At 39.0% G+C, this 15956-nt stretch overlaps 2 protein-coding genes across 4 annotated transcripts; one reads left to right on the forward strand and one right to left on the reverse strand.

Annotated features, from left to right (window-relative positions):
* Positions 1–237: 237 nt before the first annotated feature.
* On the reverse strand, positions 238–8652 carry ube2r2 (ubiquitin-conjugating enzyme E2R 2). Its single transcript, XM_087800112.1, has 6 exons — positions 8054–8652; positions 7729–7911; positions 4603–4689; positions 3794–3891; positions 3118–3252; positions 238–3058 (listed from the first exon to the last, which is right to left on the reverse strand). The coding sequence occupies exons 2-6, from the start codon at positions 7903–7905 to the stop codon at positions 2773–2775; spliced, it is 783 nt and encodes a 260-aa protein (XP_087656238.1). The 5' UTR covers positions 7906–7911; positions 8054–8652; the 3' UTR covers positions 238–2772.
* A 298-nt stretch (positions 8653–8950) lies between these two features.
* On the forward strand, positions 8951–15950 carry ubap1 (ubiquitin associated protein 1). Of its 3 annotated transcripts, none has more exons than XM_087800111.1 (7): positions 8951–9193; positions 11266–11314; positions 11667–11791; positions 12286–13104; positions 13469–13627; positions 13916–14017; positions 14090–15950. In XM_087800111.1, exons 2-7 carry the CDS (start codon positions 11275–11277, stop codon positions 14228–14230), a joined length of 1386 nt encoding a protein of 461 aa, XP_087656237.1. In that variant the 5' UTR covers positions 8951–9193; positions 11266–11274; the 3' UTR covers positions 14231–15950. The 3 variants fall into 3 exon arrangements, with proteins under 3 accessions (XP_087656237.1, XP_087656236.1, XP_087656235.1); XM_087800110.1 differs by having other exon boundaries at positions 8951–9173; XM_087800109.1 differs by lacking the exon at positions 8951–9193 and adding an exon at positions 9625–9799.
* Positions 15951–15956: the final 6 nt, after the last annotated feature.

Consider the following 15956-nt stretch of genomic DNA (forward strand, 5'->3'; position numbering starts at 1 on the left):
AGTTCATTAAGAGTTTCTATAATATTCTGACCATGGGTTGTTTATTAAAACGATATTCAAGAGGTCCTGGGCTGCAAAAATTTGAGAAAGTGGATCCGATTTAGGAATGTAGCTCACGTTACAGAATAAAAATAGAGCTGCTCAGGCAAAAAATAAGCTGCGCTTGCTTCAAGCTGTTGAAGGGGGGAGACAAAAACAATTTAAGGGTGATCGTGATACAAAAATAACATTGACCAGTGATTGTTTATATATTTTATTTAAAACACAATATCTGTATGAGTCTGCTAACCACCTTTTAGAAATGATAGATTTTTTAAAGCTATCAAACAAACAAGCCCATCAATTTATTCCCGCACAAACTCAGAAACACCAAATAATAATAAAAAGAAGACCAGGAATAGCATCGGCGATGACACAAGTGGAAGACTGAAGACACCCGCGTAACATCACTGATTCTGATGGATCAATGGAGTACATTTTGGGGGACAATCCTCAGAGTAATGGTGAGATAAATGGAGGTAAAGAAAATAGTGAAGGCTAGGTGGAGACCACTGTTACGTCATAGTAGTGGCATAGTCAAAGATTATCTTTGCAGGACCGTGATGATGCATGATTAGTCAGGAAGTTGAAGCTACTGAGGTTTTCAGTGGGAGAAGGAAAAAGATAATAAATCGAAATATCAAAGGTTAAAGTTAAGGATGGTTTGGACACATGGAGAATAAAAATAGTTTTGAACCAAGAATGTTGGAAATGAAGAAGAGAAAGACAACCAATGAGCTTCACGATGGATGAGGACATAAGGATAGCTGTAAGTACAGAAACTGACTTGCTGTAAAATAATAATCAGGTCCTAAAATATCGGTGTTACAATTTGGATTGAGTTCCTCTAAATTTTCCCCCTTTTAAATTGACACATTTTCCACAGACACACACGGTTAAATGAATTACAATGGCCTAATGTTCTATATAGTGAAGTGAGAAAAGCCCTAAAAAAAAAAAGTTTTTCATGTACCTGGAAATTCATCCAAGTCCATAATAAGAAGTTTTCCCTTGATAGCTTTTGCTCCTCATGAAGAGTCCAAGAGTCTATCAGTCACTGTGTTTAAAGCCTTGTCCGTGGCTTGACATCCATCTTCTGTTGTCAGTGGCTCAAAAATGGGTTTTTTCCTTTTTGCCGTGCGAGCAGCTCTGAATGTTCCAAAATGTTTGTCACTCAGAGCCGATCGGCTTTCAACAATCAAACGTGAAGACGGGGTCGATATCAAAAGTCGTGACACGAAACAATCGGTTGTGATCGTCATTCGACAGCAAACGTGAAACAGCATTTTTGTCCTGAAGGGGTCAAAGAATACGACACATTTTCAGCAAAATCAACGGCATCATTACAACTAGACTCACTCTAAAGATCCGACGGCGGCACTTTACTTTCTGAAAAGTAAAGAACCCTAAAATAAAGAAAGAGCCAAATAGAAGAATCTCACTCAGACCATCTCTGTGATCTTTGTCCTGAGGTTTACGAACACCAGCGGGCCACATGTGAACCAGGAGTGACATCAGAGTGGCCTCAAAAGAAAAAAACAACAATTCCTACAACGAACTCGACAGTGAAAGCAACATATGAACATGTTAGCTTTGACAATTCATGATGTCTCTTTTTTGCGACTCATATTTATTAAAAGAAAATTGTAGTTAAAGCGCTTTCATTAACCAAAAAAAATCGTAATCATTCATGGATTCAGTTTGTCGTTGTTTTCAGAATACAACAACAAAAAAACAACCTACTTCTGGTACATGCTTTGTGCTTAAGGAGGATTTTCGGAAAAAGAGTCTCTTTAAGATCTATGTGTCTGTGTGTATATCAGTGCATTGTAATATTGAACAGTTAGTTTTAATATTTCAAATGTTCAAATGTTGTTTTTTTTTATTAAAATGTATTCTTAAGCATTGAACTACTTTTTAAATATTTAAATCCAATGTTTTCTCTATTTAAAATGCTGAATTTATTCATAATTGAATTAAGAAAATCGAATGTTTATTAATTGTAATTCCAATAATTCAACATTGATCAAATAGTGCCACCAGACAATACCAGAAGAATACCGAGCATAGAAATTATACAACTAAAAAATGTTTTGTTTTTAAAGAAACCACTTAAATAAAAATAAAAAAACAACAACATTTGAAATGTTAATTTCCGTTATTCAATATTCTGTTATGGCACTGATATATGTTGCTTACAACATTAGCCTTTTTTCATTTATTTCGAAATGAATATGGGTTTTTGACACACGTTTTCTGGTGTAAAAAGAGCAGCGTGCTGTAGAAGAAATATTTGATGACCGAAATATTGGTAAGAGAGGTTTGGGGTGAAATTAAAATACATTTTAACCCACCGAATGACAAAGCTACTGCCAATATTACCACTGAAATCGAAGCAGTGACGCTCCTCCAGAAGAGCAAAATGCTAGAAAAAAAGGTTCTCAAAAAATGACGTTTCTTTCGCTCGTGCAGTCATTTGTGCAGGACAGAGTGCAAGCTGTAATTAAGGCAACAGGTGAAAACATCGAAATGTGACTCCCAGAGGAACCCTGGTCCAGAAGAGACTTCACAAATCGTATAATCGATGACGAAAGGTTTGGGCAGTTAATGCGAGACCCCACTGCATGTGCACGGGGAAAAAAAAAACAACACACAGTTCGTAACAAAAAAGGTGATGGCGTGGGTACGAGGGGTGGAGTTTTGATCCGCAATGATTGGTTAGGATCACGAGCATCACGAGTCTTCATTGCCGGAGTCATCCTGGTTGTCGTAAATCCTGCTGGACGTACCGCCGTGCTCCAGGCCGCTGAGGGCCCCCGCCCCGCCTATAGACTCCATCTCGCTCTCCTCGTCCTCGTCCTCGTCCTCCTCCATGTCGTCGTCGTAAATGTCATCGTAGAGAAGGTCCGAGCTGTTGTCCTGAGACGGGACCCTGGTCTGGATGCAGTACTCCGCCAGCGTGGTGGGCACTTTGACGCCGTCGCGGTCGGCCTCAGCGGCGGTCGAGAGGACCTGTTTCCTGCGGCGGAGCGATACGTGTGAGCGTCGTCCGGCAACATTGTTTCAGAGCGTCTTTACCTGATGATCTCTGCGTACTCCTTGTCCTTCCCTTTGCTGTCCCTCCACTTTCGAAACATGACGGAGGCGTCCACGTTTGCAGGGGAGAAAGTGTTGGGCTCGTTCAGTAGAGAGATGACGCTGAGCAGGATCGTTCTGAGGAACAGTTTCAATTAGTGAAAGTGAGGCCTCATGAAGCAGCTAATGAGGTATCATGAAACAGTGTCTTCATTTTATAAGACAGTTTGAAAATGATGATATATTTTATTGAATTAGTAGATCAGAGCCGAAGATTACAAAGCAAAGAGCGTCATCTAGTGGTCGTTTAAAATGAAGACATTGTATCATGATACCTCATCAGCGGTTTCATGAAGCCTCAGCAACACATCACCGATTTTATTTATAGGTTTAAAAGCCTTTTAAAACTAGTCGCGGCTTAAATTACAGTTTAATTCAAGTTTCCAACTCATGATTTCATAAATGTAAGATACTTTATTATGACTTTTTTTTAAGGAATTTTGTTCAATGAGTGAATGCAGCAAACAATACAAAACAAGATCATGGACCACGGAATGAGTCCGGAATGCTGTTGAGAGGACAGACGTTTGCCAGGATAATATTTACATATTTTTAATATAATGCATTTTTATTTAAATCGAAGGAGAGGCTTGACCAGTAGTGAGGCTTAAACACTGACCTGACATTTTGGGTCGGGTTCCATCTCTCAGAGGGGAGTTCCCCACTCTGGGGGTCATCCACAGGAGGGTGGAGGATGGAGATGCAAACATCTCCATTCTAGGAAAAATGACACAGGAAGAAGTCAATGAAATGTTCTGCTTTTTCACGATGTTGAAATCAATTTGGGCTTAGAAAAACACTGAGACAACAAATGCCTCTGCCAATGAGCTAATTATATATGCCCTTATCAAACGCTGTACAATCTAATCAATAAAACAGCTTCGAAGATGCCAGAATTGTGTTGAAAAACTAAGCTTCTTCAGCACTAAATCACGGGGTTACTACAATATTTGCATTCAATGCTTGATTTGAAGCTGTAACAATTAGTGAAGCCATTAGTAAGAAGCCATACAATGGATATATACCACCATAGACCACCATAGACCACCACCTAAATGTCATCCCTCCCATGTCTTACTATCCATTAACACTTTTTGACAAAAAAAATGAGCGAAAACAACAAAACATTATTTTTAAATTGAAAGATTCTTTAGGTAGAGACTTCAAGTAGAACCTTTACTTCTCCAGAACAAGGCCTACTCTTAACTGTGGGTATTTACTGTGTAATTTAAAAAAGATGGAGGACACAAGTGGCTCTCAGTTGACCTGGGTTTTTCCTCAAAGGGACTGAAGGTTGTTTTCCCTGGAGAGGAAAGTCTGGGCCTCTTTACTTCAACTGCTGCCTCCGTAACTAAACCTCTGATGCTTAACTAAAACTCAAAATAATCAAATGATCTGAAACATTATTAACAGGCAGACGCTTGTTACCTCGTAGATGTTGGGATGCCACATCTTGGTCAGGAAACGAAACGATGGCGGAGAGTATGGATAGTCAACAGGGAATTTGATGTGAGCCTGGAAGAGAGACACAACCCTATTTTTAATAATACATCAAATATATTTAAATGAATATAAAAAAACCTTTCTATTAAATAGACCTTAAATTGAATGAATACATGATAAACATTTATCTTGTTTCACATATAAGTGATAAATATCAATGTAAAAGGTTCTGCATGTCCTACAAGACTTTCTAGGTAAAAGGCACATGAGTGTGTGTGTGTGTGCGGGTGTGTGTGACAGCTCGGAGAGAGATAAGATATCATTACTAAACCAGTCGAAACCACACGCGTGTTGTGACAAGATCCTGTGCATATAAGCCCGAAGAAAAATTACCTTCAAACTTTTTTCATCCAATTGCATTCAAGTGTTTTTTTTTTTTTTCAATTAATAATCTTGTCTATTTATCAGAAACTTTTCTTGCCAGTGTTGACAACACAACACATGTGTGTGGTGTCAGTACAAAATAAAAGAATGGAATAAGATAACCCACAAAATAAGCAATACAAAAACAGAACCAAGCACCAAGGCCGCCTGTATCTTTAATTAAACGAAAGAAAACCAATCTTTTTTAATTTGTTTTCTTGAATCCTTTTCACAGACTCATTTACACAAACATAATCACCTACCAAATTGTTTGTAGGTAGTTTGAGCTCCCAGTCTAACTGGTGTGTGAAGAAAAAAGGGGTCAACTATTGGCTGATAAAGCTTTTAGTAACAAGATAATCATTGTCGATGTAACCGTTAATTAAACTAGTTTAAAAAGGTCAAAATGTTCAGGATTGAAAACCTTCTTGTATCGACCTGACCTTCAAATCGTCCCCCCAAAAAGACCAGAGAGGTTTTTGGGTGGACCATTGAGAACCTATTTTTACCCACTCAACTTCAGCAGGAGGTCTGTTACGGACGATTATATTTTGCCATTCGACAACAACAGGCTTGTCAAACTCCAGCACTCGAGGGGAATTTTTTTCAAAGACAGATCAAGTTTCAGGCCACGTGAAATCACCAGAGTCATACTATATATATAAATATATATATATAGATATCATCCTAGTTCAATACAGAAGACACGTTAAGTTGGATCACAAAGTTACATCCGCTTTCTTACTTTTGATCGAGTTCTCTTTAAACTTTTACTATATCAATCAATTCCTCTTCCTATAACCAATCCTTTCTTTTTTCAATTTTGACTATTCAGTACGTTAATATGGAACAACAGGAACACCAGGCTTTGTTATATGTTACTGCACCTTCCCTATGAGAGAGAAGGATTGAAAATGTCCTACCTTTAGTGTTATTACATGGCTTCTCAATTGACAACACCATTATCTTATTTTAAACACCCATGCATAGGTTAAACAACATCTGCTTAAACTAAACCAAAACCCCATTCATGGAAACACCATTACTGTATGTACATAAATTAACTAACGATGAAGTAAAGCAGTTGCAATTTAGTCAACTTTGCATCAATGATAAGTTAAAAGCTGAGGGGAAAATATGCAGGGCATAAAATTTGATAAGTTAATGGTATTCTGAAAATCCTGGACATGTATACCATGATAGATGATAGTTACATTTAAGTGTCTATATCGCAAATAACAACTTCCTAAAAATCATTTTCTAAAAAATATCTACAAATGAGGAGCTATACATCATCTTCATATGGACTTTGGATTTCTCTTTAACCTTTTATTTTAAAAGGTTTCAGATTTAATGATTATTATGAATCACTGTGAATGCAGTTGTTGAAATATATTATCTCTGCAACACAAAATCTAGGAACAGCCAACCCTATAACAGATTAATCTATAAGAACACACATTCAATGCACTCCAAATGAATATAGAATTTGAACTATCCCCGTCTAAAGTCCACAGAGTTTGCATAAAATAACTGCCCCCCCCCAGGCCATGAGTTTGTCACAGAAGAGGATATCATTAAAAGCTCTCCGATGACAGTATTGCTATCAACCGGATGACATACATTTTTTATATACAAGATAGAGAGACTATTTTTGGACTGTATTTAGTTTTCCAGGTATTTGGGATAAGAAGGTCCTATAAGTGAAGTGATCAAAGTATGTGATAGATTTATGTTAGATAGTAGGTAAGTGAAAAAAGGGGGTTTGTCTCAACAGTTTGTCATTACTGTGCGTCATATAACACTACAGACTTCATAGTACGTATAAAAACAGGTTTTATTCCTGCAAATTTGGATACACCTTTTATACATCTTCAATAGAAGTATTTAGCCCACATTTTTATGTGATGTAAAGTTGTGTTATCACAACAAGTGCAGGGTAGTTTCTCTAAATGAGGCAAATAGGTGAAATGTCTAACTTCCCAGGCAAGGAAAAATGTAGTTTCTGTGATGTAACTCATCAGTATGTGTCCGTTTGTACAAAACTCTCTTTTCACTGAAACATTTACATTGGAAAAGGTGCTTAAGCCTTAGTTGCCCTTTAAAAATAATAGTTAAAAGTGTAAAAAAAAAAAGCACTCTAAAGTGCCCAAGCCTCCACAAAACAGATTTTCACCAACAGTCTGCTTTTGCATTTTATTGTTTATCTAAATCTGGTCTGGGCCAATGCATACAGTTGGCCATTTTATTTTGGATTAATTTTTTTTTTCCAGGTCAACATTAAACAAAACTGTAACATGTTTTTTAGACCTTTTTGCTCCTTTTTTTCCCCTTTTCTTTAAGTAGAATTAAGTTTTCTCCCAAATTTTAAATAATCATGCATTTTATGATATTTTTTTAAAATGTTGCTTATTTAGCTTTTAGCTTTATTTGGCTTTTTTCTTTATTTCTATTGGCTTGATGGGCATTTACAACTGTCACAGTATATAATGTGGCCCCTGAAGAAATTGAATTTCCAACCCCTGATTTAGATGTACTTTATCTCTCACTGTGTTGCTTTTTGAGCATTTGAAATTCCAGCAGGTTGCAGTAAGTTAAAAATATAGATTTTTAATATTGTATTCTAAAACAACATTGCCAAAAAAATTAACATGCATAACCTCAACAGCAGAAATAAGAGTCACTCACCTTAAAGTAGCCACCTTCATACAAGGTGTTCGGAGGTCCAAAGATGGCCACTTCCCAATTGTACAGATCGGACTCCTCCACCAGCGTGATACGGAAGCCCTCCACCGGTTGCTCCTGCAGAGACTTCCACTCCATCATCAGGGCCTTCTGGGAACTCGGAGTCGCCTGGTGGGCCATGTCAACCTGACACCAAAAAGGCCACACAGCTCAGTGACACTTCTTAATCCAGCAGAAATCCAGTCACTACTTTAACATCAAATCCTACGACTGAGTTCATAGATGAGCAACAATGTAAAGTTAATTCACGTGTTGGTTTTTTTTTTACCTTTTGTTTCCTGCACTGTAATAATGTGTGTTAATAAGAGAGCAGATCCTATTGGTCGTCCATGATTGCCTGGCCTGCTGTGGACACTGACAGGAGCAGAGGTGTCGATGGCAGATCCTTGTTGATCCCGAATTCTTTGTGTTCCCCTGTTGACAGTTGACATGGAAGCTACAATCAGCCTTTTTTTTTTTTTTGGAAAGTCCACGTCTCCCTTTTGGGCTCTTTCCCGGGCTCAAACGAGGACACGTGATCCGGTCTGTGTGTGTGTCGCTGGTTCGGTTCGGGCGCTCGGTGGATCGCAGCTTGTTGATGTTTGTTGACGTGCTTCTCTCTGGTCTCAACTTCTCCACACGTCAGCTAAAAAAAAAAAACCCTCTCGCCGAGCAACTTGGTCCCGAATAACAGCAGCTCCCGCGGCTCGCTGTCTCCTCCTCCGGCACCGTGGCAGTGCTGCGGGCGAGAAACAGAACCCACGGTCCACAAATAGCCCACGAGAGAGAAGGTCCACACTCACGATCTACAGAGAGGGTTTTTTGATCGATTTTTATTTTCCTCCCATCGATGCTTCCGGCTATCGCTGCGCGTGGTGGTGACGTGTTTGCGTGCGCGCTCCCGAGAAGAGCCCACAAGCATAAACATGCCAAATATTCGAGAGAATAACATAATTTTACATTCATATTTATCGCCCTTAAACAAAAAAAACGTTAACTCATAGTCTAACTAATAAATGTACGTATAATAAAAAGAGTGTGTGCTTTACAACTTTTCAACCTTTAATTCCTCTTTATTTTTGTTTTTGATTCTTTGATCCACTGCCTTTATTCGATATATATATATACATATATATTCGTGTGCTGGGACTTTATGTGAAGTTTGACATTTAAGGTTCATAAACAATATGTCCAGGAAGTCAAACTCTTCGTCAGGCCTGTGGTGTGTACTAGTTAACCACATACAAGCCTGTATCTCATTTAACCAGTTTATTCTTAGACGAATCATCCATTCTAGAGATGATACATTGGCTTCTTAGTAACACAAATATTTAGTCGATTATTCATATATGGATGTTGTTTGTACTGTTGGAGGAAGAGCCGGAAACATGAAAACTCTATGCAAACAGGTGATGACGGTGATTGACTTGTAAGTTCTTTATTTTTATAAATAAATATATATTATATATAATATTTATAATATATATATATATAATATATATATAATATTTTTATAATATATAAAATCGTTTGGTGAGCCAGGTTTGGAATCTGGATTTCGATTAAATTGAACAACCTTCGACATTTAAAAAAAAATATTCCGATACCTTGTTTAATTTTCCGTCGAATTTCGTCCATTTTATGCAAATATTGTGTCTACAATAACCGATATTCCATAATATTTAATTATAATTTTTATTAGATCATAACTACAAATCGGCTTTTCATGATTGTTTTTTATCAAACAAACGGCGTTTCATCATCTCTAATATATATATATTTTATATATTTATTTTGAGCGTTAGCTTAGCTCGTCAAACCCGGAAGTAGACGACGTTGACGTAGGTGGGGGCGCGCTGACGTCATATAGGAACCAGTGGAGCCTTATAACTCAAGATGGCGTTCCACGCCGAAACAGGAAAGGGGTTTCAATATAAATAAAAAGAAAAAGTAATTTGTTTCGATTTGAAGACGGGTAGCAGCTGGACGGGGACGCGGCTTTTCATTTCGGCAGAACAGGACGCGGCGGATCTCGGTGAGAAGAGCTAGTGTTTCTCCGCTTGCTCGGTAGTGTCGGGGCGGTGGCAGCGGTCTGTAGGGCCACTGGTCAAGCCTGGTGTCAGAACCCTTAGTACAGCGACAGCTTGTCGCGTACACACCTCGCATTTTTTATCTTTTTACCAGCCGGTTATCTTTAATAAAACCGTCTCTTCACTGCGGTGTCACCACGGGACCGCTTTATGAGTCCGTTTGGTTTCATATCGCTAAAGTGATCGACGACTTCAGCTTTAGCTTTGAAGCGGCGTCACTACAACACGTTTTTATTTGACAATTGAGTCAAACTAATGGTTCCGACATTCAAGCGCGGTACGTGTTTTTGTTTTAACAATTTAAAAATATACAAAGTTGTTTCCGTAATTGTGTTGTTGGAGTCCAAATGTAGCGAGCTAGCTAGCTAGCTGCGTTGTTTTGGTTGGACTTCAGTTAATATTAATGACGCGTCTCTTCAACACATGAAATATTAACGGAATGTGTGTTTAAAGTTGGGTGGTTGGTTTATATGTCATGAACAAACCAAGTGTTGGTGTGGCTTTCTACTGTGTTACTTCAGTAATGTTATTTGATTTTGTTTACACAATGCAGTGTCAAAGAATCAACCTTTTCATCCCCACTATTTGTTCTCAAAGTAAAGTTAAAACTGGTTTAAGAACCAGGATGTGTATCCAACCTTGTCCTAGAAAAATACCCCACATTGAGAAGTTAATAAGTTGTATTGATTGTTGATCTCTATCTGTAAAATGACTTGGTTGATCTGATACTTGTCATTGTGTCATCATTTTACTATTTAGAATACACTCCCTCTGCTAAGGGATACTTAAGTCTTCGTGAATTAGAGTAACATAACACAGAAATGGATGGTGTCTATTTCCTATCGTAAGTAAGTAAAGGTTATTTGTAAATGGCCTTTCTAGACCAGGGTCACAAAGCGCTTTAACAATCAAATACAATACATAGTTAAAATGTATAATATAAAAAGGCCAAGACACAAATAAGAACGTCTTAAGATGTTTCTTGAAGGAGTCAGTAGATCCATCAAACACAGAGAGAGAGGAAGATCGTTCCAAAGCTTAGGAGCAACTTCCTGGAAGAAAGTACTTGATAACACATGTTCAATGTTCAAGCTTTCCTTATTTATCGCTGGGTATTGACCCCGTTTTAAATGGGTGAGCTTTATCATACCATATTTCAAGAATTCATTTATTTTCTGCCATCTAGTAACTGAATGAATGACTGCCCTCACTCCCTCCCCCTACCCACTAATCATTTTTAAAGAACAGTAACTTCTCTGTGTTTGGTAAAGTCATGTGTTGTGTGGCATGACCCAATTCTGGTGTACGCGAGTTGAACTCAAACGACAAATAATCATGTGTTAAACTGATGATTAATTCTACAGATCTATACTAATCTTTTGTGGACTAATTATTTCTTTGTGTTCTTCAGAGTCTCTAAATGGCTGGGAGAAAGTCAGTATCTGATGCATACAATAATGGTAAGTCGCTTTTTTTTCCCTATGTGTGAATAGATAGATGGATCAACAGTTGATGAGCTTTGACATCTCTGCTAAAGGGACATTTCACGTTATAGGCAGGATTCCTATGTCTATATGACTGTATTGACCAAGGCTCACATTTCTTGGTCTAAAAAGACACTTAAAAACATCCAAATGCCTCTAGACTGCTCTTCTGTAATTTCCTTCTTGTGTTGAAGCCCTGACATGTAAAAAATTAAACAAGTAACATGTTTAAGCTTGTTTGTTTCTTGTTAAAGCTCTCACTGTCCTAGTAAAAATCAATTTATTTTGGAACAATTTCTCTTTTGTAATTCCAATTTTCTCTTCACAGGGCCCATCAGTTATCTTGAGGACGTTCCTTTCAAGATCAGTGACAAGTTCCGCTGCCCAACCAAAGTGGGGCTTCCTGTCGGCTTTTGTCTGCCTGATTGCGGGTCTTTGTTGTTTGACGCACAGGTGAGTAGAAATCTATGTGCACTGTCCTCTCTGTTGTGGCAGTTTTAAAATCTATTAAAGTTTCTATTCCACTTCAAAATTTTGAACCTTGTTTTTCTATTAATCATTTAGCTTATTGTTTTAATAAATGTAGCTCATGAGAGTCTAAAGATCAGGAACTTATTTTGTGTGTTGCATCAGAAAAATGTCAATTCGGTCAATTTTGTTTATGCATTTGGTCAACTTGTCATGTCTACCTTTTAAGGTTATCTAGGCTAATGAGGCAGATGAGCACTGATTTATATTTTGTAAACATGTCAACATGCTTGAATATGGTAAGTATTTTCCTTGTGTTTTTTGTTGGTACTTTGTTGAAGTTGTCCTGGTTTCATTTGCTTACTGTCAGTTGTTTTTCGGTTTTGCTGTCTTCTTTTTTAATAGCCATCTCACCTGATGTTCATTAGATTGAGGTTTTCTGTTTAGATCCTTAATGATCTTGATTCTGTTCTCCGCAGTATGACTTTTCTCTGGAGAAGCGAAGCTTGCGCTGGGCGGTTGATCTGGCTGAAGCCAGAGCAGCAGAGACCAGAGCGGAAGAGGCCACAGCCAAACGGGAAGCAGAGGCCAGAGAGTCTTTGACAAAGGCTCAGGACAGCCATGGCGGAGAAGGGACTTCTTTACGGTCTTCAGCTGAGGACCCTCCACCTCCAGCCATGAATCCTGTTCTTGCGGGACTGAGCCATAATGCCATCCTCACGCCACTGCCCGCTCCAAGCCTCGGCCCCCGGAAAATCCTACCTAGCACGCCTCAGCCGCACAGCCTCAATCTAGCGGACTTTGAGCGTGAAGAGGACCCCTTTGACAAACTCGAACTTAAAACTTTGGACGATAAGGAGGAGCTTAGAAACATTCTCCAGAGCCAGCCGCAGCCTCCTCCTCCCTCTGTGTCACCGCCAGAGGTCGGTCAGCTAGCCTCGGCGTCTTCACGTGGGAGCAGCCCGTCCCCACCCTGCCCCAACACCAGCCTCTCCTTAAAGCCTGGCATGTCCCACAAGCCCAACGGTGTCGTCACATTTCTGGACATGGACAGAGTAGGACACCCTGCGAGAGGAGGGTTCGATTCAGATGATCGACCCTGCAACATTCGCTCCCTTTCTTTCCCAAAACTCTCAGACTCTGTTGACCTTGTACCAGGAAGATATTGTCCAATCCCACAACCCACTCACCACCCGCCAACTAGACAGAACATGCGCAACGGCAGCCCGTTGACAATAGGCAACGCCCAAGTTATTGTCGCCCCTGAACCTCCAAACAAGATCGGGGTGCCAAAACAGGTATGATGGAAAACATTACTTATGATGCAAATTTCCATTTAGTGAAAGCTGATTGGTCGCTACAATAGTGTATTTAAATTCTTTGTCAAAAGTGGTTATGGGTTGGCTGGGGGACAAAGTAATAAAGGAGATATGCAAGTCTCCATTGCATGGAGAGTTGTAAAGAGGGATTGGAGATAATATCCAGTGTTGAGTCTGCATATAAACGCAGTAAACGAGGAATGTAAATATTGTGAGTTTTGTTGGTAAGGAACACCATTCACACCATTTTTATTACCTTAATTATTCTGCTATACCAACACATCTTTCAATCAATGTCAAGATTTAAAAACCTGTTTTCATATTCTAATATCTACTCTTTTAGGTCAACCCAGGGTCGGGAACTGCAGGCCTTCCATGTGGGGGCGCTCTACTCAGCATGACTCCCAGCGAGCGTCAGTGTGCGGAGACCCTTGTGGGCATGGGCTACTCATACGAGAGCGTCCTACGAGCCATGCAGAGACAAGGGCAGAATGTGGAGCAGGTGCGACATCCCCTTATACCCACGCGCAGGAATTTAAACTCCTAGCAGCTTGATGACACATTTTCTCTTGTTCAGAGATTCCCCCAAAAAGTAACACTGTATATCAGACAATAAAGACATTGTATAATAAGTGTTTCCAATCACTGTCTGGTTTTTAAACATGCAGTAATAAAACTATTATATTTATGTATTTTCTTGAAATAAATTTAATAATCAAGAGTAGAACTTGACCCAATGTTTTGCACTTTTATTTTTGCTGGAAATAAGTATTTACTTGTGTCTTTAAAGGTACTGGACTATCTGTTTGTCCACGGTCGTCTTTGTGAACGGGGATTTGACGCAAGTGCTGTGGAAGAATGTTTAGAAATGTACCACTGCTCAGAGGAGAAGGTTTGTAGCTGCGCCAAAGGCCAGAACCCAAAAAACCCGAAACCACACTAATGATCCTGTCGTCTCCTTCAGGCGTTGCAGTTCCTTGAGTTAATGTCAAGATTTGGGGAGATGGGATTTGAGCGTGAGGCCATAAAGGAGGTGCTGTTGGTCCACAATAATGATCAGGACAAGGCTCTTGAGGACTTGATGGCTCGTGCTGCAGCCACTTGAGCCGAAGCGACCGTCTTAACTCAAGCCAGATTGATGGCTTACCTCTTGCTGACGCCTAAAACAGCCCATTCCTTTCTGCCCGCCCCTGTCAAACAAAGCCCCTGTGGAGGGATCAACTTGGAGAAGGTTCTGTTTCTCTCTCCGCTTCAACACACTGGCATCTCTTAAATTTAAGAGCCTGGGCCAAGATCAAAGGGCATCCAAGCGTAATGATACCCTATGGTGGTATTTTTTTCTATTTCCCTCTAATAAATCCTGCTGTAGGTCCCCAGGGGTAAATCTGGAAAAGGTTGGCAGGAGTTGCGGACGTTGTTGCTGCTCAGCCTATGTAAAAGCTGCAGGTGTGATTGAGACAAACTGCTTTTCAAATGTATTGACCATGCTGCCAGCTTCCTATTATTGAAAATGCAGGAAAAGTAAGAGATGTAAGGGGTTTTGGGGTCTTCCCAAAGAAGCATGTTGAGTCTGAGAAAAGAAACACCTAGGAGAGCAGAGGCCTGACTCAAGAAGTGCCCTGGACCTAGATCTCCTCTGGTGTAAGCTTTCATTCATGTCTGTTTCTGTCTAATACGGCACTTTTAACTCTTTCTGTTTCTAAAAAGGTTGCGTTCTATCTTCTTAGTCATTCTAACACAGAACAATCCTGCTGTTTAGTTTTTCTGCACTGGAAAGACATTCTCAAGGAGGCTCCACTTCCACTGTAGGAAATTCTTAAATCACAAAGTGAGCACACAATTGACGTTCTCCTTTTTATTTGATTAAGATGATTCCGTCTATATGAAATGATACAAATGTAGACTGGACATGTTATGTGTTGATGAGTAAATGTAACTTCCTTTTTTTTTTTTTTTTAAGAGCCACATTACAGTGCAATAGACATTTCATTTTTGTGATTGTTTGAATGGCACCTTTGAGCGTCGGTTGTTTTAGAGATTTTCTGAGATGATGGTTTATTATTTCATCTAGTCCTAACGTTTCTGATTTAATTCAGAAAATGTCCAAAAATAACTTTTATTCTGAGGATTTATTTTAGGTTTTATTCACTGAATGCTAGTGGGTTGTTTTTTTATAGTCCATTCGAAAGGATCACTGCATTCACACAACTCAAAACTTTTGTTAATGTTAAAATCATTTTCTTTTTAATGTTTCTTTTGCCAATTCTGATCAGGTCCGCGGTGCCTAACTATTTGAGGAGACCTATTTTTGTTGATGTAATCCAGGGTTTGTTTTGGAATTGTTTAGCAGTGATTACAAATACTTAAACCTAATGCTTTATTTTAGCATATGATGCAACCGATGATTCTTTTGTTCCGGTGTATGGTATCATTTATCTGTGCATATTTATGTATGCATTTATAAATGTCAGTCAGTGAAGGTAAAATACTCCACAAATTATTTCCCTCCATTACATAAAACGTTAAATTACACCCCAACATTAGCCCAGATGAAAGTGCAATATAGTCATTTTAGCTGGGTCAGTCCAGTTTGTGTTCCTACTCTTTCTTTTGTTATTACTTTGTTTCCCAATGGAGTAATGATCTTATGTTTTTGAATATCTGATATTTCACGAAACAAGGGGCTCACTATCAAATATTGGTGTGTCAAATGTAGGTGTGCTCACCCTTTCCAGCTTCCTGAAATGTGACTTACAGGATTATTTTTTTTCTCTTTTAATGATTTGAGGATTCCTCATGATTAAATGTGCACACATCTTTTCAAATGGTGA

The sequence above is a fragment of the Callionymus lyra genome, chromosome 10 (genome assembly GCF_982586985.1).
Source record: "Callionymus lyra chromosome 10, fCalLyr1.hap1.1, whole genome shotgun sequence".
NCBI classification, from domain to species: domain Eukaryota; kingdom Metazoa; phylum Chordata; class Actinopteri; order Syngnathiformes; family Callionymidae; genus Callionymus; species Callionymus lyra.

Excerpts from the sequence above, each read along its gene's own strand:
- ube2r2 (XM_087800112.1), bottom strand. The coding sequence starts at position 7,905 with ATGGCCCACCAGGCGACTCCGAGTTCCCAGAAGGCCCTGATGATGGAG. Across the intron at positions 3,892-4,602 it reads GGCATCCCAACATCTACGAG|AATGGAGATGTTTGCATCTC; the intron begins GTAACAAGCGTC and ends CATTTTTCCTAG. Across the intron at positions 3,253-3,793 it reads AACCCGACCCAAAATGTCAG|AACGATCCTGCTCAGCGTCA; the intron begins GTCAGTGTTTAA and ends ACTGTTCCTCAG.
- ubap1 (XM_087800111.1), top strand. The coding sequence starts at position 11,275 with ATGGCTGGGAGAAAGTCAGTATCTGATGCATACAATAATG. Across the intron at positions 11,792-12,285 it reads CTTTGTTGTTTGACGCACAG|TATGACTTTTCTCTGGAGAA; the intron begins GTGAGTAGAAAT and ends TGTTCTCCGCAG. Across the intron at positions 13,628-13,915 it reads AAGGGCAGAATGTGGAGCAG|GTACTGGACTATCTGTTTGT; the intron begins GTGCGACATCCC and ends GTGTCTTTAAAG.